At 42.5% G+C, this 26,887-nt stretch overlaps 1 protein-coding gene across 2 annotated transcripts in view; it reads left to right on the top strand.

Annotated features, from left to right (window-relative positions):
- SLC12A2 (solute carrier family 12 member 2) overlaps positions 1-26,887 on the top strand; it is a 137,854-nt gene that overhangs the window by 105,504 nt on the left and 5,463 nt on the right. The window contains exons 22-26 of one of the 2 annotated variants that reach the window (XM_056537297.1): positions 10,402-10,452; positions 12,456-12,578; positions 15,243-15,354; positions 21,779-21,865; positions 23,175-23,310. In XM_056537297.1, coding sequence (XP_056393272.1) covers positions 10,402-10,452; positions 12,456-12,578; positions 15,243-15,354; positions 21,779-21,865; positions 23,175-23,310 — 509 coding nt within the window. The remainder of the gene's footprint in view (positions 1-10,401; positions 10,453-12,455; positions 12,579-15,242; positions 15,355-21,778; positions 21,866-23,174; positions 23,311-26,887) is intronic. The other variant, XM_056537298.1, reaches the window with a different exon arrangement.

Below are 26,887 nucleotides of genomic sequence, written 5' to 3'. Positions count from 1 at the left end.
CCAATTAGCTTTTTTTCCTCCCTTTTTTGGTTTAGTTCCAATACACACAAAGGGAATAAACATGTGTATAGCAAAACATGTGTTACTGCAATCCTTTTCTGTGAGAAATACTTCATTTTCTTGAAAAACTTCAGGGGTGCAAACATTTACGTTCATGACTAAATTACTAGAGTTGCTCTATAATGACTAGTTTTATGCATGTTTTGTTTTTCTTTCACACTGTTTGAAATGTATGTATAAATTGCTGTGTAACTTATATAATAATTTTGGGTGGTGTGAATGTTGAAACAAACTACTTTTCTATTTAAATTTTTTGATACGGTTGATTCATACCTAGTTTAACCCCATGTGGGCCTTTAAAGGTTATTACGGTGGAAATCATTTTTATTTATTTATTTATTTTTTTTGTTAATGAACAGGTGCCAGAAAGTTAAACAGATCTGTAAATTACTTCTATTAAAAAATCTTAATCATTTTAGTACTTTTTAGCAGCTGTTTGCTACAGAGGAATTTCTTTTTTGTGTTGTCCACAGTGCTCTCTGCTGACACACAGGTGTCAGCAGAGAGCACTGTGGACAACACAAAAAATAAAAAATAAAGATTTTCCTCTGTAGCAAACAAGTACTGAAAGGATTAAGTTTTTTTTTTTTTTTTTATAGAAGTAATTTATAAATCTGTTTAACTTTCTGGCACCAGTTCATTTAAAAAAAAAAATAAAATCCACCGGAGTACCTTTTAAGGACTCCAACAATTTTATTTTAACGTTTTTTCGTTTTTTACTTTTACTTTTTTAGTTACTTCATAACTTTTATATTTGCATCCACAAACTAGTATGAGGGCTAGTTTTTTGCGCAACCAGTTGTCCTTTGTAATGCCATCACTCATTTTATCATAAAATGTTTGGCGCAACCAAAAAAAATACTATTTGTGTGGGGAAATTGAAAAGAAAACCGCAATTTTGGAAGGTTTTGTTTTCATGCTGTACACTTTACGGGGGGAAAATAGACCTGTTTTCTTTATTCCGTACGGTGAACGGAAAAAAAAAACGTCCAAAATAGCTGCTTTTTTATAACATTTTATTCCCAAATTGTTTTAAAAAAAAAATGGTAATGGTAAAAATGTTATATAAGCAAATATGGTATCAATAAAAAGTACAGATCACGGCGCAAAAAATGAGCCCTCATACCGCCGCTTATACGGAAAAATGAAAAAGTTATAGGTCTTCAAAATAGGGGGATTTTAAACGTACTAATTTGGTTGAAAAGTTTTTTGTTTTTTTTAAGCACAACAGTAATAGAAAAGTGTGTTATCATGGGTATCATTTTAATAGTATTGACCCAAAGAATAAAGAACACATGTCATTTTTACCGTAAATTGTACAGCGTGAAATCAAAACCATCCAAAATTAGCAAAATTGCGGTTTTCTTTTTAATTTCACCACACAAATAGTATTTTTTTGATTGCGCCATACATTTTATGGTAAAGTGAGTGATGGCATTACAACGGACAACTGGTCACGCAAAAAACAAGCCCTCATACTAGTCTGTGGATGAAAATATAAAAGAGTAATGATTTTTTTAAGGCAAGGAGGAAAAACGAAAACTTAAAAATAAAATTGTCTTAGTCCTTAACCTCTTCAGGACACAGGGCATATGGATATGCCATGCATCCGAGTCCTTAACCCCTTAAGGACGCAGCCCTTTTTCACCTTAAAGAGTACCTGTCATCAACAAAAACTTTTAATATGTTGTTCATAATCATTAACCCCTTCAGGACCAAGCCCATTTTGGCCTTAAGGACCAGAGCGTTTTTTGCACATCTGACCACTGTCACTTTAAACATTAATAACTCTGGAATGCTTTTAGTTATCATTCTGATTCTGAGATTGTTTTTTCGTGACATATTCTACTTTAACATGGTGGTAAATTTTTGTGGTAACTTGCATCCTTTCCTTGTGAAAAATCCTAAAATTTGATGAAAAATTTGAAAATTTTGCATTTTTCTAACTTTGAAGCTCTCTGTTTGTAAGGAAAATGTATATTACAAATAAAAAAAAATTTTATTCACATATACAATATGTCTACTTTATGTTTGCATCATAAAATTGACGAGTTTTTACTTTTGGAATACACCAGAGGGCTTCAAAGTTCAGCAGCAATTTTCCAATTTTTCACAAAATTTTCAAACTCACTATTTTTCAGGGACCAGTTCAGGTTTGAAGTGGATTTGAAGGGTCTTCTTATTAGAAATACCCCACAAAAGACCCCATTATAAAAACTGCACCCCCCAAAGTATTCAAAATGACATTCAGTCATCATTTTAACCCTTTAGGTGTTTCACAGGAATAGAAGCAAAGTGAAGGAGAAAATTCACAATCTTCATTTTTTACACTCGCATGTTCTTGTAGACCCAATTTTTAAATTTTTACAAGGGGTAAAAGGAGAAAATGTATACTTATATTTGTAGCCCAATTTCTCTCGAGTAAGCACATACCTCATATGTCTATGTAAAGTGTTCGGCGGGCGCAGTAGAGGGCTCAGAAGGGAAAGAGCGATAAGGGGATTTTAGAGAGTACGTTTTTCTGAAATGGTTTTTGGGGGCATGTTGCATTTAGGAAGCCCTTATGGTGCCAGAACAGCAAAAAACCCTCACATGGCATACCATTTTGGAAACTAGACCCCTTGAGGTACGTAACAAGGAATAAAGTGAGCCTTAATACCCCACAGGTGTTTCACGACTTTTGCATATGTAAAAAAAAATTTTTTTTTTCACTAAAATGTGTGTTTCCCCCCAAATTTCACATTTTTCCAAGGGTCAATAGCAGGAAATACCCCCCAATATTTGTAACCCCTTCTCTTCTGAGTATGGAGGTACCCCATAAGTTGACCTGAAGTGCACCATGAGTGAACTACAATGCTCAGAAGAGAAGGAGTCATATTTGGCTTTTTGAGAGCAAATTTTGCTCGGGGGGCATGTCGCATTTAGGAAGCCCCTATGGTGCCAGAACAGCAAAAAATACCCACATGGCATACCATTTTGGAAACTAGACCCCTTGAGGAATGTAATAAGGAATAAAGTGAGCCTTATTACCCCACAGGTGTTTCATGACTTTTGCATATGTAAAAAAAAAAAAAAAATTTCCACTAAAATGTGTGTTTCTCCCCTAATTTCACCTTTTTGCAAGGGTTAATAGCAGGAAATACCCCCCAATATTTGTAACCCCTTCTCTTCTGAGTATAGAGGTACCCCATAAGTTGACCTGAAGTGCACTATGGGCGAACTACAATGCTCAGAAGAGAAGGAGTCATATTTGGCTTTTTGAGAGCAAATTTTGCTCGGGGGGCATGTCGCATTTAGGAAGACCCTAAGGTGCCAGAACAGCAAAAAAAAACCCACATGGCATACCATTTTGGAAACTAGACCCCTTGAGGAACGTAACAAGGGGTACAGTGAGCATTTGCCCTCCACTGGTGTCTGACAGATCTTTGGAACAGTGGGCTGTACAAGTTTTCATTTTCATGGACCACTGTTCCAAAGATCCGTCAGACACCTGTGGGGGGTAAATTCTCACTGCACCCCTCATTACATTCCGTGAGGGGTGTAGTTTCCGAAATGGGGTCACATGTGGGGTTTTGTTTTTTTTGCGTTTGTCAAAACCGCTGTAACAATCAGCCACCCCTGTGCAAATCACCTCAAATGTACATGGTGCGCTCTCCCTTCTGGGCCTTGTTGTGTGCCCCCAGAGCACTTTGCGCTCACATATGGGGTATCTCTGTAGTCGGGAGAAATTGCGTTACAAATTTTGGGGGGCTTTTTTCCCTTTTACCTCTTGTGAAAATGTAAAGTATAGGGCAACATCAGCATGTTAGTGTAAAAAATAAAAAATGTTTACACTAACATTCTGGTGTAGACCCCAACATTTCCTTTTCATGAAGGGTTAAAGAAGAAAAAGCCCCCCAAACCTTGTAACGCAATTTCTCCCGAGTACGGCGATACCCCATATGTCGCCCTAAACTGTTGCCTTGAAATACGACAGGGCTCCAAAGTGAGAGCGCCATGTGCATTTGAGGCCTAAATTAGGGATTTGCATAGGGGTGGACATAGGGGTATTCTACGCCAGTGATTCCCAAACAGGGTGCCTCCAGCTGTTGCAAAACTCCCAGCATGCCTGGACAGTCAACGGCTGTCCGACAATACTGGGAGTTGTTGTTTTTCAACAGCTGGAGGCTCTGCTTTGGAAACAGTGGTGTACCGGACGTTCTTATTGGGGGAGGGGGGCTGTGTAAGGGTATGTGTATATGTAGTGTTTTTAACTTTTTATTTTATTTTGTGTTAGTGTAGTGTAGTGTAGTGTAGTGTTTTTAGGGTACAGTCACACGGGCGGGGGATTACAGCGAGTTTCCCAGCGCAAAATTTGCTGCATCTCAAGATGCGAGAAACCCACTGTAAAAGCCTCGCCCATGTGAATGTACCCTGTACATTCACAGGGGGGGGGGGTGCATCAGCTGTTGCAAAACCACAACTCCCAGCATGCATCGTCTGTTAGTGCATGCTGGGAGTTATAGTTTTGCAACAGCTGGAGGCACACAGGTTAGGGAACACTGAGTTAGAAACAGACAATGTTTCCCAACCAGTGTGTCTCCAGTTGTTGCAAAACTACAACTCCCAGCATGCCCAGACAGCTGAAGGGCATGCTGGGAGTTGTAGTTCGGCAACATCTGAAGGGCCAGATGTTGCTGAACTAAAACTCCCAGCATGCCTGGACAGTCAGTGCATACTGGGAGTTGTAGTTTTGCAACAGCTGGAAGAGCACAGATTGGAGACCATTATACAATGGTCTCCAAACTGGGGCCCTCCAGATGTTGCAAAACTACAACTCCCAGCATGCATGGTCTTTTAGTGCATGCTGGGAGTTCTAGTTTTGCAACAGCTGGAGGCACACAGGTTAGGAAACACTGAGTTAGAAACAATGTTTCCCAACCAGTGTGTCTCCAGCTGTTGCAAAACTACAACTCCCAGCATGCCCAGACAGCTGAAGGGCATGCTGGGAGTTGTAGTTCGGCAACATCTGAAGGGCCAGATGTTGCTGAACTAAAACTCCCAGCATGCCTGGACAGTCAGTGCATGCTGGGAGTTGTAGTTTTGCAACAGCTGGAAGAGCACAGATTGGAGACCATTATACAATGGTCTCCAAACTGAGGCCCTCCAGATGTTGCAAAACTACAACTCCCAGCATGCCCAGACAGCCAAAGGCTGTCTAGGCATGCTGGGAGTTGTAGTTTTCAGACTCCTAGAAGCAGCAGTGAAGATCTTCACTGCTGCCTCTGAGGACCACATACTTACCCGTCGCTGCTCGTCCACGTGGCCGGTCCCGCGCTGCTCCTCGGTCCCGCCGCTGGATCAGGTAAGTCCGCCGGTCCCCTCCTGTTCCCCCCCGTGTGCCGCAGGTCCCCGCGAGCCCCCGCAGCCTTCGTCCCCCGTTCTGCCCGACTTCCAGGGGCGGGCAGTGCGGGGGATCTGAACTTTCACCCCAGATCACTGTGATTGGTCCACAGGGACCAATCACAGTGATCGCTGACCAGGACCATCAATTGATGGTCCTGGGGGTGAAGCAGAAGTTGTCCCCTGCTGGAAACAGCGGGACTTCTGCCAGTTAACCCGTGCGATGCTGCGCATCGCCGGGTTAACTGAATGTCATTTATAAACGCCGGGATGCGCGAACGCACTGCACAACCCGGCGTTTATATATGCCATTCTGCGGGAAGGGGTTAATGAAGAGATATTGTAATATATCTTCATTAAAAAATATTAATATTTATACCAGTTTTTTCATTTTATAATTTTGGCCACTAGGGGTCACTCTTCTATGCCTGGTCTGCAGGCAGCTTCCTATGCTTTTCATAGTAAGTGTACAGCTTTTAGGACTAATGCTGAAAGGGTTCTGGTCCTTCCACCGGAATTTCAGTACTCTCAGCTCAGGACTCGCTCCCAGCCTGTGAGCTGAGAGTACTGAACTTCCGGTGGAAGGACCAGAACCCTTTCAGCATTAGTCCTAAAAGCTGTACACTTACTATGAAAAGCATAGGAAGCTGCCTGCAGACCAGGCATAGAAGAGTGACCCCTAGTGGCCAAAATTATAAAATGAAAAAACTGGTATAAATATTAATATTTTTTAATGAAGATATATTACAATATCTCTTTTTTAATGATTATGAACAACATATTAAAAGTTTTTGTTGATGACAGGTACTCTTTAAGGACTGAGCCCTTTTTCGCAATTCTGACCACCGTCACTTTATGAATTAATAACGCGAAAACACTTTTACCGAATATACTGATTCTGAGAGAGTTTTTTCGTGACATATTCTACTTTATTTTGGTGCTAAATTTTCGGCGTCAATTGCATCCTTTTTTGGTGAAAAATCCCAAAATGTCATGAAATTTTTTAAATGTTGCATTTTTCTAACTTTGAAGCTCTCTACTTGTAAGGAAAATGGATATTCCAAATACATTTTATTTTTCTTCACAAATACAATATGTCCACTTTATGTTGGCATCATAAAATGGACATATTTTTGCTTTTTGAAAAAATTAGAGGGCTTCAAAGTAGAGCAGCAATTTTCAAAAATGTCATGAAAATTGCTAAATCTGAAGGGACAGATGTTACAGAACTACAACTCCCAGCATGCCTGGGCAGTCGAGGCATGCTGAGAGTTGTAGTTTGACAACATCTGGAGGGCTACTGTTTGGGCACCACTGTAACAGTGGTCTCCAAACTGTGACCCTCCCTTGGCTGTCTGGGCATGCTGGGAGTTGCAGTTTGGCCTTCCTAGTGGTTGCCACAGTAAAGATCGTTTTACTTTCACTTTCAGTTCCCCACCCACTGTCGATTCCCTACCTGATCCAGCAGGCTCCAGCGAAGATCCCAGGTCCCCAGGCATCTTCTCCTGCAGGTACGGCCTCCATCTTCTTCCCAGATCCCCTCGACATCCAGGGGCGGCAACCCCCCGTCCTGCGCTGCCATTGGTCAGAACTCCGTTCTGACTAATGGCAGGGGATAGGAGGAGATTGCAGCTTTGCGACCTCACTCCTATCCCTTAGGCTGATCGGGGCTGTTGCTGACAGCTCCGATCAGCCCTATTTTCCGGGTGATCGGGTCACCAGAGACCCGATCAGCCCGGAATTGGAGAAAATCGCATGTCTAAATTGACATGCGATTTTCTCCGATCGCCGACATGGGGGGGGGGGGGGGGTCTCAGGACTCCCCAGGGCGATGTGCCGGGGTGCCTGTTGAATGATTTCAGCAGGCATCCGGCTCCGGTCCCCAACCGGCTAGCGGTGGGGACCGGATTTCCCACGGGCGTATGGATACGCCCTCGGTCCTTAAGGACTCGGAATGCAGGGCGTATCCATACGCCCTCTGTCCTGAAGAGGTTAAGGACCGAGAGCGTATCCATACGCCCGTGGGAAATCCGGTCCACACCGCTAGCCGGTTGGGGACTGGAGCCAGATGCCTGCTGAAATCATTCAGCATGCACCCCGGCACATCGCCCAGGGGGGTCCTGAGACCCCCCCCCCCATGTCGGCGATCGGAGAAAACCGCATGTCAATTCAGAAATGCGATTTTCTCCAATTCCGGGCTGATCGGGTCTCTGGTGACCCGATCACCCGGAAAATAGGGCTGATCGGAGTTGTCAGCAACAGCCCTGATCAGCCTAAGGGATAGGAGTGAGGTCGCAGAGCTGCGATCGCCTCCTATCCCCTGCCATTAGTTAGAATGGAGTTCTGACCAATGGCAGCGCAGGACAGGTGGTTGCCATGGCAACCCTCCGTTCTGCCCGCCCCTGGATGTCGAGGGGATCTGTGAAGAAGATGGAGGCCGTACCTGCAGGAGAAGATGCCTGGGGACCCGGGATCTTCGCTGGAGCCTGCTGGATACTTGCTCAGGTAGGGAATCGACGGTGGGAGGGGGAATTGAAAGTGAGAGTAAAGCCACTAGGAAGGCACTGGCAACCACTAGGAAGGCCAAACTGCAACTCCCAGCATGCCCAGACAGCCAAAGGCTGTCTGGGCATGCTGGGAGTTGTAGTTTTGCAACATCTGGAGGGTCACAGTTTGGAGACCACTGTTACAGTGGTGCCCAAACGGTAGCCCTCCAGATGTTGCCAAACTACAACTCTCAGCATGCCTCGACTGCCCAGGCATGCTGGGAGTTGTAGTTCTGTAACATCTGTCCCTTCAGATTTAGCAATTTTCATGACATTTTTGAAAATTGCTGCTCTACTTTGAAGCCCTCTAATTTTTTCAAAAAGTAAAAATATGTCCATTTTATGAAAGTGGACATATTGTATTTGTGAAGAAAAATAAAATTTATTGTGAATATCCATTTTCCTTGTAGAGAGCTTCAAAGTTAGAAAAATGCTAAATTTTCAAAATTTTCATGAAATTTTGGGATTTTTCACCAAAAAAGGATGCAAGTAACGCCGAAAATTTACCACCAAAATAAAGTAGAATATGTCACGAATAAACTATCTCATTTTTCCATATAAGTGGTGGTGTGAGGGCATATTTTTTGCGCTGTGATCTGTACTTTTTTTTTATTCCACATTTGCATATATAAAACTTTTTGATAATCTTTTTATCAATTTTATTTCGAATAAAAGGTTATAAAAAAGCAGCAAGTTTGGATTTGTTTTTTTACGTTCACGTCGTTCACCGTACGGGATAATTAACATTATATTTTGATAGTTTGGATATTTATGCATGCGGCGATACCAAATATGTTTATTAAAAATAAAATTTTACACTTTTTTGGGGGAAAATGGGCAATTTACATTTTTATTGGGGGAGGGAATTTTTACAAATGTTTTACTTTTTTTTACTTTAACTTTTTACACTTAAATAGTCCCCATAGGGAACTATTTATAGCAATCATTTGATTGCTAATACTGTTCAGTTCTATGCATAGGGCATAGCACTGATCAGTGTTATCGGTCATCTTCTGCTCTGGTCTGCTTGATCTCAGACCAAAGCAGAAGACCCGTGGAAGGCAGCGGAGGCAGTTGAGGAGACCTCACTCTGCCGTTCTGGATTATTGGATCTCCGCGGATCTGTATTGATCATGGCATCTGAGGGGTTAATGGCGGACATCCGCACGATTGCGGATGTCGCTCATTACCGGTGGGTTCCTGGCTGCTATCAGCAGCCGGGACCTGCAGCGCATGACCAGAGCATCGCGGTCATGTATAGGATGTAAATGTATGTCCTGGTGCGTTAAGTACCACCGCACCAGGTTGTACATTTAAGTCCTGCGTCGTTAGAATTTTTGTTTTGTATGTAACACCCAATGTTCTGTAACATCGGACTAAATGAACAGATAGCAGTGGGGTCCTTTCTAGATCCCCTGGGCTGACTGCACTGGGGTCCCCAGACACTGATCGTTTTACCTGGAAACCTCCTGTGATCATGCCAAAGTCATTTTGGCCACGGTGTTGGAAAGCATAAGCAGCTCTGATCCCAGCCATTACAGCAGAAGCTTGGCTGTCCATAGCCTGCAAACACCTGCTCCAGGGCTGCAGTTGAGGAAATATGTGCTGGGCTTCTGCAGATTATTCTCTAGGGCAAATCACCTTAGTGTACCAGTCCTTTTTAATTAAAAAATAAAGTAAACTTTTTACATTTCATAGTAGCATGTCAGAAGTTTTGATCACTGAGGGGGCCTGGTGCAAGTTTGTTTCTGATCATCTATACTTTCTTTCTGTGAATCTATACCCTGCTCCGAACAAAAATGAATAGGCGCAGCTGAGCGTTGATGCCCGATCATTCTAGCGTTCAGTGGGAGTCTCGGATCTTGGCACTCTATTGATCAAAACATCTCATGTGTCAATATAACGTGTCAAGTTTTTTAAAAGTATTGTTATCCTTTAACGGCTATTGTAAAAAGGTGTATTGTGAGGTGTTTAGTGGTTAAACCCCCTTACTAGTGGTTGCTTTAAGATCAGTATTTGTTCACGTTTTTCAGAGCATTTTGTAACCATACAAGAATAATACAGACCCTGTAGCATCAGTCTTCTTCAGAAGTGTGGAAAATATCTTAGGCTTCATAGAGCACGCAACAGAGTCCAGTTTCCATTAGTGCATTCTTAGAAAGCTAAGCACCGAGCAATGTGATTCAGACATGCTACCTGTATTTTGCATGGTTTTGTAGCTTGCAGTTTGTGTCTATGGTTTAGTGTTGTCTGTCAGTAGAGGATTACGACTTTGGTGTCTTTTATGTTCTGTGCTTCATTTTTATTCATTTTATGTTGGCAGTTTTTGTTTTTGTATTTTTATATAATTATTTCCATTGCCTGTTATCATAATTAACATTGCCTTTCATGTTTCTTTCTGAACAATGTCCAGATGAGGAAGACGATGGAAAGACACAACCTACACAGCCTCTGTTGAAAAAAGGCAGGCATTATCACTTTTGTTTTAGTTACATCATTTTTGTCCTTGGTTCTTTTCCAGCTTCCTTCTTTTTGTACTGTCTTGTTTCTTTCATCTTTTCTTTCCTTTCCTGTCTATAAAATCCTTTAGAGGCTAAAACATATTTAGTATAAAAATAAAGATGTTTTCTTACAGATGTAATTTGTAATGTATCCAAACAATAACTGACCCATGTGATCAGACTCTTAAAATTTGATCCCCCCCCCCCCAACTGCTCCACTTAACTGGGGTCCCCCCCCCCCCCCAAGCTTTTTTCTTCGTTCCCATGCTTGATTGCTGTTCCAATTCCCCTTTTTTAATTCCTCTTCACCATGGTTATGTGCTGAAGAAGAAAAAGGGACCCTGTTCTATCAATTGTGGGGATCACAGTGGATAAATGATGCATGATATTTGTGGGAAAACACCTATAACTACAAATAGATTTATAGAAATATTAAGAAAAAATCTTTAGTCAATGGTAAATCTTACTCATTCACTGCTCTTCTTTTTCCAGGCGATCACTTTTTTCCACTCTTATAACTGTTGTGTAATTTTCAATTTGAGAATGCTTATCTTAAGGCTTTCTCATGGTATTTGCTTTGTGTCATTTATACTGCAAACAAGTTGAACTTGATATCCTTTCTATAATCTGTACTTGTTGAAACTAGATTGGAAATTCTTTACATATAGGTCATTTCAAAAAGACAATGTACCTACAGCTATGATGACTTATGTGGGATGTTATCATAAAAGCTCTGCAGCCATTTTATATGAAAACATTGTCTCTCACTGGATAACGTCAGGCACAATACAAGTGTGTGTTAGAAATGTTTTTAGGGTAGGGTCACCCATAGCGTATTTGGTGCTGTTACATATTTTCCTACTCGTTTAAGTCAATGGGTAGCAAAATACACAGCAGCATTAAATAGGCAGGTGCATCAAATAAACTACATGTGACCCTACCCTTAAGGAGATTATTATTATTATTGACATTTTTTTTTTATTTCTGAAACAGAGTTTTGTTTGTAACCACTATCAACCTATTCTAGGTAATGGATTTTGTTGCATTCATAGACGTATTAAGTTCTAAGTTAATGCTCATCTCATGGCCACTGTGCTATGAAGACTTAGAAAGTCCATTTTATAAATGCTTTGGCACCATTTTCTACAGCTGCGCTCCAGTAGAAGTGAATGCGCTACATGAATCACACAAAAGTGGTATGATGTCATATGACAAGCCCCTTTCCTCTTCTTTGTATTTGGAGCTTAAATTGTAGTCTCTCTGTTTTTAAAGGGGTTGTACAGAATTTGAAAAAAAGTTTGTTTTTTTCCTAAATGGCACCACACCTGTGAACAACTCGTGCATAGTATTGCAGCTGAACTGCAATACCAGAAACATCCCATGGGCAGGCTTGGTTCTGCGTCTGAAAGAAGGCTACCATGTTTCTTTACTGCTTTATGCATTATAAATTACGGTAGAAAAGGTTTAAATATGTTAGTAATAAAGGCAGTTCTTTTAACTTCCGCTGTATGTGAGCGGCTAATTCGCGTAGCGTCGACCTCTCTGAGGTTGACGGTACACCCCCACCCCGCACAATTCTATGGGAGAGGCCTCTCCCATAGAACTACATGGAGGAGGCGTGTCGGGCGTGACGTCATGCTGCAGCTGGCACGCCTCCTGTACGGGAGAACCACGGCCGTGTCCCCGTGCAGGGGGGGGCCCAGCATTCGGACCCCCTGCGATCAAACACTTATCCCCTATCCAGTGGATAGGGGATACATTTTTTTATTTGCTGCAGATGGCCTTTAACCTCCCTTTCAGTATGAATTCCAGGTGGTAAGAAACGAGCCTTGTTGTGTAATAGAGGGTCAAAAGATTTTTGGTGAACAGAAAGTTTATTTAAAAATCATAGATATGTTAACTAGTTTCCAGTTTCTAAACAAAATCTAAAATATTGTCATTAAATATGTTTTCTCTCTTTTTGTAGACTCCAGAGGTCAAGGTGTGGCTCTGAACAGTTCAGACCAGAGACTTCTGGATGCCAGCTTACAATTTCAGAAGAAGCAAGGAAAAAGCACAGTTGATGTGTGGTGGCTCTTTGATGATGGAGGTAGGACCACTCGTACAGAGTAAGGCTGGGTTCACACCACGTTTTTGCAATACAGTTCCTTTATCAGGTTTTTGATTTTTAAAAAAATGGATTCCTCAAAACCTGACTAAACTGTATCAAAAGGTGTGTACAAATTTTTCTGTATACGGTTGAAAACCGTATATGGTTTGAAAAATTATGGCCAGTTGAAACGTTGAAAGGCTTTCTTGGTACTAACAACCTAGTTTTATGCTCTAGCGTTTCAGAGAAAACCTAATATAAAGCCACCGGATAAAGTTTCTAGGAGATGTTCTTGTTTTCCATGTCTAATTTAAATGAGCACTGTCAGATATAAAAACTTTTTTAAACAATAGTTTTTCTAATATACTTCTTCAAAATAAAAATACATAATTCACATTTCAATAAAGAAAATTGCCTTCGAACATCCCATCACTAGGGATCCCCATACCTCCCGGGACACTGAGTCCCACAGCAGCATTAGCTCCAAGGGTCATGGACACAAGATGGCTGATTGAAAAAGCCGCAGGAGGGGCACAGCTTGCAGCAACACTGCTGTAACACATAGTTTTACCAAACATGTGCCTCCAGCTGTAGCTAAACTATAACTTCAAGCATGGACAGCCATAGGATGTCTGGACATGTTGGGAGTTGTAGTTTTGCAAAATCTGTAGGCACACAGCTGCAAAAAAGAGTTGTCCAAAAACTTTACCTCTAACTATTCCAAAACTACAAGTCCCAGCATTACAGGACTGACAAAGGATGACACAAGAATGACATAGGAACATATAGAACAGATAGAAAATGTATGCTTTTAGCACAAAATTTTTTGCCCTAATTTAGGAAAAGTTATACACTCACTATATTTTCTTTAGTAGAGTAAAGCCAGTCTCCAATAATCATTCCACCTCTCTGTATAATATGTACAGCATTAAACAAGAGAGAAAAGGGGTACAGAGCAGGGCTGCCAGACTCTCTCAGAGCAGTGAGTCAGCAGAGTGAGGGAGAAAGATGAGTCGGCACAGTGCAGGCAAGAGAGGGACACGCCTCCTCCCTTTGAGATGATTGAAAAGACAGTGAGCAACTTTATTATGCTATTTTTAGAGACATAAAGGTGATGGACATAACAATTACGTGTACATGATTAGGATTAGGTACTAACATTTTTAACAGTTTTTTTTTTTTGTGAGATCTGACAGGTACACGTTAACTTGATTGACAAGGTCGCTTATTATGCACAAATAGGAAAAGATTTATCAGTCAAGCTGGACTGGGTGGGAAGAAGCCGGAAAAGCTATCTCTGATGCCATTGCTTGCTTTAAACTATATTTTCTCTAAAGCTCCAGATCTTTTCAGCATACTACAGTTGATGTAGGATGTTGGGATTTCATACTGCCTCTGGTTCTGTCAGCATAAATTCCCTACCAGGCTCCCTTTCAGTTAAGAAGAGGCTGGGAGATGTGGGCAAGAGAGAAGGCATGCCAGACTGTGGCATTTGAGCAGCTCAGCCCCACCTCCTTGACATTTGACTGAGAAATAAAAAGGAAGTTTTGTAATGTTAGCAACCACCATCAGCTCCAGGAAAAGTACAGTTTGCTTTTATACCCTAACAGCTGTCCTACGATGGCTGCAGATTTTAGCAGGAAATACAGCTGACAGATTCCCTTTAATGTGATTTATGCACCTGGCATTGAGGGCTCAGGTAGCATTCCTTGCTGTTCATAATGTTATATATTTATTTTTTATATAACGTTTTCTGTTCTCTACAATAACAGTATTGTGCCAGCTGGGGGCTTGGACTACTCTTTTGTCTTTAACTCTCAGCAGGCTTTGTAGATCTTGGCCTTGGAACAGGAGTTCAAAGACTGTCCAGTTGGGAAGTAATCTGCTGCTGACACTGTGTGCTTCATATAGAGCTTCAGCTGCTTTGCAGTTTTGACCTTATTCACAATGTTACTCCCCCGAGGATAAATTCAGCTGTGTTTGCCAATCGATTGAAGCTGCAGACTTTCTGTGCTCCCTAGTGTAGGCTCTGAAGCTTGTGCATAGAATTGATTATTTTTTTTATTTTTTTATTATGCAATCTCTTTGGTCATTGCTTGGAAGTTAATGTTGGCTTCAGTCGTGTCAGTTTTATAATTATGTTAGGAAAATGTTGGTATCCAGTAGTTACAATCCAGTGAATAATGATGGCACTATGGATACATGCCTAGGGCCCACGTGTCTAGAAGTCTTGACCTTTGTTATGCACAAATATATGTAGTAGGACACCATATTACAACATAAATGCATACTTGTAAATTTCATTTATACGCTTCTGAAAAGAATGAAAGACAAAATTATTAAACCAATGGAAGAAAATTCTCAAATATTAAAATATCACTTTACAAAAATAGCATGTAAGCCAAAAGAGAGTGGCGTATCCATCAATGTGTATGGAATGTTGAACATGATGGTCACACAATGTACCTTGTGTTTTTTTAATATGGAACAAATGCCAAACTTTCCTTTTTTTATTCTCCTTTTGTTAGGGATCTGTACAGATGCACTCAATAACTGATTCTAGTTGACTACATTAACATTTATCCTGTCTACATTTTGACTCTGTTCAGCTCTTGTAAAGGATGGTATTAGATTTAGTAACACTTGCATTATCTTCATGCTCAGGTTTGACGTTGTTAATCCCATACTTACTTACAACCAAAAAGAAGTGGAGCGACTGCAAGATCAGAGTGTTTATTGGTGGAAAGATTAACAGGATAGATCATGACCGCAGAGCGTAAGTTCAATCTTTTTAATGCACCTTTTTAAAGGGGTTGCCCTATCAGGATTTACAGGACATATGGATATCACAGAAACTCCCCTCTTGGAACACCTTATACTAAATTTCCTAAACTTCAGCAAATATTTCTGTCTTACTGCTACAAAATTACCAGTCTTGGAAGCCAGAAGATACCATATTATAGGACACATGTTTGTTTAAACGAGAACTTTCTCGGTCACCTCATTGGGGAACACAGGAGACCATGGGTATATGCTGCTGCCACTATGAGGCTGACACTAGGCAAAAAAAGTCTGCTCATCCCAGCGGGATATACCCGCCCATAGGCCAGGTACAGAGCTAATCATTTTTAGCTTAGTGTCGGCAGGAGGTATGGCTGGGCGGTATGACCAAATATGGGTATAATGGTATTTTTTTAACTTACGCCGGTTCCACGGTATATAATGGTATTTTCACCCCCCGCCCCAATCATGTGGCCTGCGCGCGGTGCTCTGCTCCCCCCCCAATCATGTGACCCGCCAGCACTGTTCTGCTCCCCCCAATTAATGATCAGCCCAGCGGGGTACTACTCACATATGTCAAGCACTGCTCTCCTCCTCTTTGTTGGGGGCCGCCGGCGATGGAACTCACTGTACGCCAGTGGTCTCCAACCTGCGGACCTCCAGTTGTTGCAAAACTACAACTCCCAACATGCCCGGACACCCAATGGCTGTCCGGGCATGCTGGGAGTCGTAGTTTTGCCCGGGCTGCAAAAGATACAGAAAATACATTTTAACTTACCTACGTCAGCCTTACGCTGGGGACTGGAACGTTGGCCAGCCGTCTGGCCAGAGCTTCTTACATGACAGTGGGCTCAGCCTTTCACTGGCCGGGGTGGGACATTGCTCCGGCCGGTGATAGGCTGACGGCTGCCCGACGTTCCCGTCCCCAGTGTGTGGCCGACATAGGTGAGTTACAGTTTATTTTCTTTATCTTTTGCAACCCGGGCATAGGGATACAGCGTACAGAAGTGGTCTCAAACCTACGGACCTCCAGCTGTTGCAAAACTACAACTCCCAGCATGCCCGGACAGCCGTTAGTTGTCCGGGCATGCTGGGAGTTGTAGTTTTGCAACTTCTGGAGGTCTGCAGGTTGGAGACCACTGGCATACAGTATAGAGTTCCAGCGCCCGGCGGACCCCAACAAAGAGGGGGAGGAGGGCAGTGCTTGTGGGTGACATATGTGAGTAGTACCCCGCTGGGTTGATCATTAATTGGGGTGGGGGGTTTCGGACAGTGCTGGCGGGTCACGTAGAATTAGTTTCCCGATGTCAGGACAGCGCTGCGCTGGGCTGATAATACATTCCCGAGGGGGAGGGGCTCAACCGGTATTGCGGTATGGGGGAAAATTCATATCGTGCATTTAAACCTGTCTGTCCCTTTTCAAGATGGAAGGTTTGGCCTTGAGTCCGGGTGTTTGTGGTGTATAACTTCCGTACTGTACCACTTTGATTTCATAGTCCACGGGCCTAGAGTCCGCACTATGTACTTTCTAGCCCCTGTTTCCTGAGCAACTGCTTCGGGTCTTGGTCCGTTTTCCACAGCCACCTGTGGGTCGGCTTCATGGGGGTGTCGGGTTTTTACAGAGGTACAGACTTAGGATTGACTCGCCACACTGCCCTTACCTTCCCTTGTGGTAAACCAAGTTACCGGGCAGTAGCTTGCCCTTTTTCTTCTCCATCTGTCACCCATACCATTTCCAGCTGAATCTCCATCTCCCCTCTACCTGTGCCAGGTGGCTCGAAGTGGTGCCCCGGCTTGTGCAACGGACTCTTTGCAGTTACCATGGGGCATGTCATCTGCTGCAGGCAGCTGCAGTTATGGTACTCCACTGCGAGTGGGAGTTGACCAATGTGCAATGGACCCTCTATGTCTCCTGCAGGGAGCGTGATGCCTGCCGAATCCGCGGCTGTGGTTCCGGTACCTTTTGGTTCCTCTCCTTTTTGGAGGGGCAGGTTTGAGAAGTACCTGCACTATACATTTACTTTTCTTCCTTCACTTTCTCCCTTCCATGCAGTGGTCTTGTGACCTGCTACTATTTTGCCGGTAGGATGTCTAAGATTACTCATGCGGCCATTTTTGTTGGTTGCCTCCATTTCTCATGTGGTCACTGCATTTCTCCTCTCTATGGGAGGTATTGTTAGCCTTCTCTGACCCCTGCTATGGCGGGTCCAGCTGCCGGACGCGGGTTAGCTTGGTTGGCTGACGGCTATCGGGTTTTCAGCCCTTCCGTTTGTCCTTCCTAGAGGGTGTTATGCAGGTCTTGTTCGTTTTCTGTCTTTGCCTTTGCAGCCATTGTTCTTTGGCCTCCTATTATTGGATGATTTTTTGCTTTTGGTTTCTATTCATCTTCTCCCTGCCATCACCCTCACCTTTTGGCAGAGTGCTGCAGGATTGGCGTAGTTACAGCTGTTACTGTCCTAGTCCTCTAGGTGCCTTTCCTTAGGGGCTCTTGGCACTGCTAGGGCAGTTCCTGCCTCGCAACCCCAGAATCATGGCAGTCCTGGTGCGGTTCTGTCTGGATTGGTCTCATGTCTTCCTTTCTTTTTGCAGTGTGGGTGCCCTTGGTTTGACCTCAGCTCTTCTCTCCAGCAGTCTCTGCTTGGGGTGTCTCAGGTCCTTCCTCCTGTGGTTCTTCTGTTTTGGCTTCTGCGGCATGTCAATCCTCCTGCTTGTTGACTGTCAGTTGTTCCGTGCTTGGATGGCGGTCTTTGAGGGCAACCTTCCACATCCAGACCGTGCCATCTGTTCCATTGCATTCTAACTTCAGCCTGACTGGCACCTCAGCTAGGTCCTCTTTGCCTCCCTCTTTTTCACTTTTTTTTTTTTTTTTCTTCTGGGATGTTTCCTCCTAGAGTATTCCGGTCACTTCTGACTGTTGGGAACCAGTGCTGGTTTGGACTTGTCTGGCCTCTTGTGTCTACTAGTGCTGGGTGGCGCAGTGCTTCCAGTGGTAGGAGGGCCTGTTCCTCTGCCTGCCTTTTTCTTCTAGGGTATAGGACTCCTTCCTTTTGTGGTTCTAGACACGTTCGGGACCCTCTCCCTCATGATTCTACATTTTTTCAGGGCCTTCTTGCTTTGACCTGCCTTCCAGGTGACTGTTCCTAGTCTCTTCCTCCGGGATGGTTTCCCTGATACTTCAACCTTGGCTAGGGTTTTTTGTCTCTGGCCTTGACGGCTTCCTGTTCCGGTTTTCTCCGCTAGTCCTTCAGGGGTAGTCCCCCTCCACCCCTCCGCCTGGGCACATGTCACCTAAGGTGTTTTGCTCCGACTGGGGTTTGCTCGATCTCAGCTGGTGTGGGACTCAGAGATCCCTCATCTTGTTTCCGGATCTGGGAAACTCTGGTGCTGATGGTGGCTGCTCCGGTGTTGCTGGAAAGATCTTGCCTTCTCACCGGCCGGTTTGCATCCCATCGCCTCCCTTGTGGCCTTGGGACTTTAGGTCATCCAAATTACCCCTGTCTGTCCAATACATGCTTCCTAGACAGGCATAGTCCTTCCTGTCGTACACTTTTACCCCCCTTCCGGCAGACTATTGAGTTTTCCGGGTCGGGTGGTTGGCAATGTGGTCCATGCTTTAGCCTTCTTCCTGGCCGGCTCGTCCTTGTGCCAGAGTCTGAACATGAGTCTTGTGTTGTATTTCCTTTAAACTATTCCAGCGGCTTCTGGTTTCTGCCTTTTGGCCTCTCGCTGAACGTGCTCCTGTTCTTGAGGCTGGCCTCCTCAATGGGTTTTCCCTTCGAGCCTCTCCAGCTCATTTCTCTTATGGCGGTTGTCCTTTCCTCGCCATGTTCGCTTGGCTTTGATGCATTTTTGCATGGGTTTCTCTTGTCGCTCTATTCCGTTCTCCTGCCAGGACATTGCTTGTCCCAGCAGACCTCCTGGGTGACCATTCTCCTCCCATTTGGTCGGCTGTCGGATCCCAGTCTCTGCAAGGTTTCCTCCTTCGAGTCCTAGCTCCCCTCATGTTTTGTGGGGCCTCCAGGTGGTTGGGTTCTGGATTCTGGTTCCTCTGGGACTCGTTCACCTTCCTCTGCAGATGGATGTGTTCAGTCTCTGGACTGACCTTCCTTTCTCTGGCGGTTGTTTTTCCCACCCCAGGGACTGCTTTAATACGCCCCATGGTCTCCTGTGTTCCCAAATGAAGCGACTGAGAAAAGGTGATTTTTTTTTTTTTTTTAACTCACCGTGAAAGCTTTCTCATAGCCTTCATTGTGGAACACAGCACCCACTCATTTATGGTTCCTGGTCAGGTTGTTTGCTGCCTGTTGTTGCTTTCTGGTGTCCTTAGGATGCATCTCCTTTTGTTGTTTGGCTTCTCCTACTGCTTTGTGATACAGCTGATTAGCTCTGTGCCTTTGGGCGGGTATATCCTGCTGGGAGGAGCCGACTTCTTCTTTTGCCTAGTGTCAGCCTCCTAGTGGCAGTAGCATATACCCATGGCCTCCTGTGTTCACCAATGAAGGCAACAAGAAAGGATATTATTTTTTGTACTCACCTTAACCCCTTAAGGATGCAGCCCTTTTCCGCAAATCTAACCACCGTCACTTTAAGCATTAATAACTCTAAGATGCTTTTACCGATTATTCTGATTCTGAGATTTGTTTTTTTCGTGACATATTCTACTTTATTTTAGTGGTAAATTTTTGTCATTACTTGCATCCTTTTTTGGTGAAAAATCCGAAAATTTTGAAAATTTAGCATTTTTCTAACTTTGAAACTCTCTGCTTGTAAGGAAAATTGATATTCCAAATAAATGTTATATTGATTAACAAATACAATATGTCTACTTTATGTTGGCATCATAAAATACAGATACAGAAAGACATATTTTTACTTTTTGAAAAAATTTGAGGGCTTCAAAGTATAGCAGCAATTTTCAAAATTTTCATGAAAATTGCAAAATCAGAAGTGACAGATGGTACAGAACTGCAACTCCCAGCATGCCTGGGCAGTCTAGGCATGCTGAGAGTTGTTGTTTGGCAACATCTGGAGGGCCACCGTTTGGGCACCACTGTAATAGTGGTCTCCAAACTGTGACCCTCCAGATGTTGCAAAACTACAACTCCCAGCATGCCCAGACTGTCTGGGCATGCTGGGAGTTGCAGTATGGCAACCACTATAAAGGCAGCAGTGAATATCGCTTTAATGCCCCCTTACTGCACCCCCCGACCCCCCCCCCCCCCCCCCCCCCGGTCGTCTCCCTACCTGCGCTGTGATCTCAGTAGTCTCCAACGATGATCGGCGGTCCCCACGCATCTTCTCCACCAGGTACCGTACTCAATCTTCTCCCCCCGTTCTGCCCGACATCCAGGGGTGGGCAGAGCGGGGGGTTTCCATGGCAACCCCCTGTCGTGCGCTGCCATTGGTCAGAATTTTTTCTGACCAATGGCAGGGGATAGGAGGAGATCGCTGCACTGTGACCTTGCTCCTCTCCCTCAGGATGAACGAGGCTGTCACTGAAAGCTCCGATCATCCCTATTTTCCGGGCAATTGGGTCACCAGAGACCCGATCAGCCCGGAATAGCAGAAAATTGCATGTCTCAATTGACACGCGTTTTTCTGCGATCGCCGACATGTGGGGGTGGGGTTCTCGGGACCCCCCTCAGCGATGTGCCGGGATGCCTGCTGAATGATTTCGGCTAGCGGCGGGGACCGGAATTCCCACGGGCATATGCCCTACGTCCTGAACAGGTTAAAATCTCTTATGTGCATTTTGTGGTGCCATTGGCTAATTATTGCCTATTTTATTTTAATGTAACCATCCCCTAATCACTTAGTCATTTAGTTGTACCTGGTTAATAAAGGTCTAGTCACATGCACAGATGAGATTTTGTTCAGTATAAAATCAGCACTGTAATCCAATTTGTCACTTGCCACCATCACTATTTATAATGATTGATTGATTATAATGATCCATTACATGATAATACTCTTTTGAGAAGTGTGGGAAAAGCTACTGTTCAAAGGGGCATCCCCCACAGCTTAAAGCAAATCTAAATCTATTTATCACCACATGATCATCTGATGAAAGGGAGAATGACAAAAGCATTGCGTAATAAACCCTAAGCCACCAAAACAATTTGTACCGTGACATTATGGTCTGTACACATGCATTTATATTACAGTATTACATATTACAGTCTTACAAACAAAACAGAAGTAATGGCCATTTAATATGCTTAAGAAGAGCAAACTAAAGTTCCGGGCACAATAAGGACTGCTCTAACAGACTACATTAGCTCCGGGGGGGGGGGGGGGGGGGCGGGGGAAGAGGGGGATCAGGCAAATTTGCTGCACTCAGTTTTTGCTTATAAAATTTCATTTTCTGTAATGCTTACCTTTGCCTTGCTGTGTTTATTTTATTTTTATTTTCTTTTCAGGATGGCAACGCTACTCAGCAAGTTCAGAATTGACTTCTCCGACATCATGGTTCTTGGTGATATCAACACAAAGCCAAAGAAAGAAAAGTATGTAATGTTTTTGGTTTATGACAAGTGCATAGGGGGAAGATGGCGTGCATTTGTACATTGTAATACCTCTTTTAAGTACTGTAAAGACATAGAAGCTTTATTTGGCCTCTGTTTCCAAAAAGTTATACATCTTCGGGAAAGTATAACCTAGGGGTGGGTAACCTCTTGTGTACTGCAGGTTGTTATAAATTAAAGAACACTGTCAAACACAGTGATATTGAATGGACGGAGTTTTACTATCGATTAGCATAGACAATTTAGATTGCTGCAAAGGCTTTGACTCATTTATAGGCCATTCATTTCCATTTTATTTAAAAGTTGATTACGGCATCTCAATGCAGGAAATAGCTGTGCTGGTTAGCTTAGGGTGCTGTATGGGACCACTGTGATGAAATCACGGAGTCCCGATCAGCTGTTAGGAAAGGCGGAAGTCTCCTACAAGGCTCCATCCTGTTCAATCGGTGCTCCATCTGTGCAGAAAGCCATGACAGCCTGCACTAATGGAGTGCCAATAACACTGATCAGTGCTGTGCTACGGCAAGATTGGATGTAATGGTCCCCTGAGAAGACTAAAAAAAATAGTGAAAAAAAAGTTAATCAAATGTGAAAATAAGTTTGAATCCCCCCTTTTTTAACCCTTAGAGGACACACAATGTACTTCTCTTTCCCCTGGCACTGTATTTATAGTAAAGTCTAAAATAACATTCCACACTAATAAAAACCAACAGTCTTAGTAAATGAGGACCGATATGTTTCCATGTTGCAGGTATAATTGGCACACTGTTTTACAGGCTGTACACTTTCATGTTAGCTCTAGATGTAAGACACTAATAAAGAAAAAAAAACATCAAAGCCGAAAGTGGAACCTTTCATTTCTTACTGTAAAGAAGCATGGTGCTTGCCAAGTATCCGGATTCTTGTTTCTGAACAGTGTTTATTATCTGGCATTACTTTGTCATGATCACCTGTGGCAAATCCTGGATTTGGCTCTCGTTTTACTGTATCACACTCAATTTTACTTTGTTTGTTTTGTTGAGCCGATCTGTATGGAAATGATCTGATTTCCATAGATCTTTGCAAACTTGTCTGTTTTTGTTTGATTGCGGAATAATGATTTACACTTTTTTTAATTAACGTAATAATAACTTATTTTTTATAATGTCAAATGGATTGATGTTAAAGCTATGACTTTTGTTTGAGTTGGTAATTCTAAAAAACCTTATTGTGACATTGACTCTTATTTCCACTACAAGAATGAAATCCGATTGCAGCTTACAGTGTGTCTATATTTTTCTGTTCTCTTCAGTGTGGCAGCCTTTGAAGAGATGATTGAACCATTCAGGTTGCACGAAGACGAAATGGAACAGGATGTAGCTGACAAAATGAAAGAGGAAGAACCGTGGAGAATAACTGATAATGAGTTAGAACTTTATAAGACAAAGGTATCTCTTATGTCTTCAATTATCATTCTAAGAAGCAATGGGGTTATTAAGATCTCTACCACACACTACATGGACAAGTGTCTTTAGAGGAGTTATCTAAAAAGACAACCATTGTTAATATGTTCGCTGTTAAGGACCGCTTTTTATTATCCAGAACAGGGAGCATCTTCTCCATTCATTACCTGGTGTGCTAGTTATTCCAAGTCCATTCATGGCTTCCCTCAAGAATAACAAGGGGGTTAGAGAAGCTGTGTTCTAATTTAACCCCTTAATGACACAGCCCATTTTGACCTTAAGGACCAGGCCATTTTTCCTCTTCCCCTAAATCATAACGCTTAAAATGTTTTTATACCTATGGCAAAACCAAAAAAACATTTTGTGGGGTGAAATTGAAAAGAAAAAAAAAACACGCCATTTTGTAACTTATGCGGGCTGTCGTTTCTACACAGTGCAATTTTCAGAAAAAATGACACCTTATGTTCTATAGGTAGATATGGTTACAAGGTTACCCAATTTATATAGGTTTTATTTTATTTTACTACTTAAAATAACTACATGCACCAAAATTAGTATGTTTAAAATTGTCCTATTCTTTCCCCTATAACTTTTTAATTTTTCCGCATACGGGGCTATATGAGGGCTTATATTTTGCGCCGTGATCTGTAGTTTTTATTGGTACCATTTTTATGGGACTTTTCAATAACTCTATTCTTCTTTTTTTTGTAAATGAAGTGATCAGAAATGCACAGTTTTGAGCTTTGTTTTTACTTGTACACCATTGAACATGCGGTTTAACTAACATTATATTTTAATAGTATTTGGGACATTTGTGCATGCGGCGGTACCACATATGATTAGGTTTATTTTTGATTACATTAGTTTATTTAAAAAAAGGGGGTGATTCAAAATTTTATTAGGGAAGGTTACAGTAATTCCCCTTCCAGAGAACAAAGTAATTAACTATGTTAAAATCTTAAAGGAGAAGTATCATGGGGGAAAAACATATCCATTATCAAAAGGATGGGGGATAAGTTTTAGATCACGGGGGGATCCGACCGCAAGGACCACCAACACTCCCCCGATCTCCTGTACGGGCCCTGGCACAAAACGGTGGCCGACACGCCCCCTCCCTATATCTCTATGGGAGAGCAGAAGATAGCTGAACGGCTATCGCTGTAGGCTAAAGCTGTGGCAATGTAGCATTGAAGGTAAATTAAATTGGTGCCCTGTAGTGTTATTTCTTTTCTTTCTGACAGTAATACAGTATAGGGTTTCTATACTGTACCAGGCTCTTTTCATCAGGATCATTCATTTATAAAGAAAAGGAGGCTAATACAGCCTATAAATATGTTGTAGTATTACATCTGATGTAATTTTAATAAAGAGAACTAAAGACCTGTTTAAAATGGTTATTGGATTATATGAGAATCCAGCAGCAACGGAAAATCTCCATATTGGAAAGTAGTGAAGTTGTTGATAACACTGTGATTTCAGGGAGTAAAGGGAGTAAAAGTGCACATATTCGAAGTCTGGGGGCTCCTTTCTGTACATGTCATGAGCCAGGTGTTAGTCTTAGCACTCTACCTGTAATACAGATAAGTTAAATACCAGAAATATTCTACTGTGATCGTAACAGGTTCCTACACAAAATACATAACACAAGAAAGATACGTATAAAGATCCAGTATTTTTTATTGAACTCAAATAGCAAATCATTAGAATACATTTAAAAACAAATAAAATGCCATAGCTGAAATCCACATAAACAACTCCGGAGTACAAAAGAGCTTTAACCCCTTAAGGACTCAGCCCCTTTGGACCTTAAGGACTAAGACAATTTTATTTTTACGTTTTCGTTTTTTCTTCCCCTTCAAAAAAAATCATAACTCTTTTATATTTTCATCCACAGACTAGTATGAGGGCTTGTTTTTTGCGTGACCAGTTGTCCGTTGTAATGCAATCACTCTCTTTACCATAAAATGTATGGCGCAACCAAAAAAATTCCATTTGTGTGGGGAAATTAAAAAGAAAACCGCAATTTTGCAAATTTTAGAAGGTTTTGTTTTCACGCCGTACAATTTATGGTAAAAATGACATGTGTTTTTTATTCTCTGTTACAATACGATTAAAATGATACCCATGATTATACACTTTTCTATTACTGTTGCGCTTAAATCGCAAACTCTTTAACCAAATTAGTACGTTTAAAATCCCCCTATTTTGAAGACCTATAACTTTTTCATTTTTCCGTATAAGCGGCGGAATGAGGGCTAATTTTTTTGGGCGCCGTGATCTGTACTTTTTATTAATACCATATTTGCTTATACAAAACTTTTATTACATTTTTTATTAATTTTTTGGGGAATAAAATGTTATAAAAAAGCAGCTATTTTGGACTTTTTTTTTTTTTTTTTAACGTTCACGCCGTTCACCGTACGGGATCATTTACATTTTATTTTAATAGTTCGGATATTTACGCACACGGCGATACCAAATATGTATATAAAATAATTTTTTTACACTTTTTGGGGGTAAAATAGGGAAAATGGGACAATTTACGTTTTTATTGGGGGGAGGGGTTTTTTCACATTTTTTTTACTTTATTTTTGAACTTTTATTTTTACACTCTTATAGTCCCCATATGGGACTATTTAGAGCAACCATTCGATTCCTAATGCTGTTCAGTGCTATGTATAGGACACAGCACTGATCAGCATTATCGGTCATCTTCTGCTCTGGTCTGCGGGAAGGCAGATCAGAGCAGAAGACTCCCGGAAGGCAGCGGAGCCAGGTGAGGGGACCTCCGGCTGCCATGCTGGATGATCCGATCATCCTGTTAAGTGACCGCGATGCTGCAGATGCCGTGATCTGTATTGATCACGGCATCTGAGGGGTTAATGGCGGACATCCGCGGGATCGCGGGTGTCCGTCATTACCGGCGGGTCCCTGGCTGCGATCCACAGCTGGGACTTGCCGTTGTATGATGCCGGCATCGCTCCGATGCCCGCGGTTATGCTGAGGACGTAAATGTACGTCCTGGTGCGTTAAGTACCACATCACCAGGACGTACATTTACGTCCTGCATCGTTAAGGGGTTAAAGTGGGGGCTCTATTAGTGCAATACAAGGATGCCTATAGCAGCCAATGTAAGTAAACATAGATTTTACGCCCCGGATGAAGCCTTAAAGGGGTGCTGTCATGCCCCCTCCCATAGACTTTGAATTGAGGAGGTTGAGTGTGATGTCATGAAGGGGTGGGGCTATGACATCACGAGCTCCCGATGCCGGCTCCAGCATTCAGAACAGTTCCAAACGCTGAGCAGCAGAGTACCCATTTAATTGTGCAAAACTTTGGGTGATGATGGCTCCTACTCTGTCTCAAACCCCTTGGTGATATGATAGTTATACTTGTATTCTAATGTTATGTGTGGGTGCTCTGGTATTGTCTTATGGGATTTTATCCCTTCTGTTACTCTGCGGCAATTTTTATTAAGCACTTTGCATAGAATCTGAGTTTACTTACTATTGGCTGCTATAGGCATCCTTGTATTGCACTAATAGAGCCCCCACTTTTAAGC

Source organism: Hyla sarda, chromosome 1, assembly GCF_029499605.1.
Source record: "Hyla sarda isolate aHylSar1 chromosome 1, aHylSar1.hap1, whole genome shotgun sequence".
NCBI lineage: Eukaryota > Metazoa > Chordata > Amphibia > Anura > Hylidae > Hyla > Hyla sarda.
The sequence above is the reverse complement of the archived record's forward strand: the minus strand, read 5'-3'. Positions and strand labels throughout refer to the sequence as shown.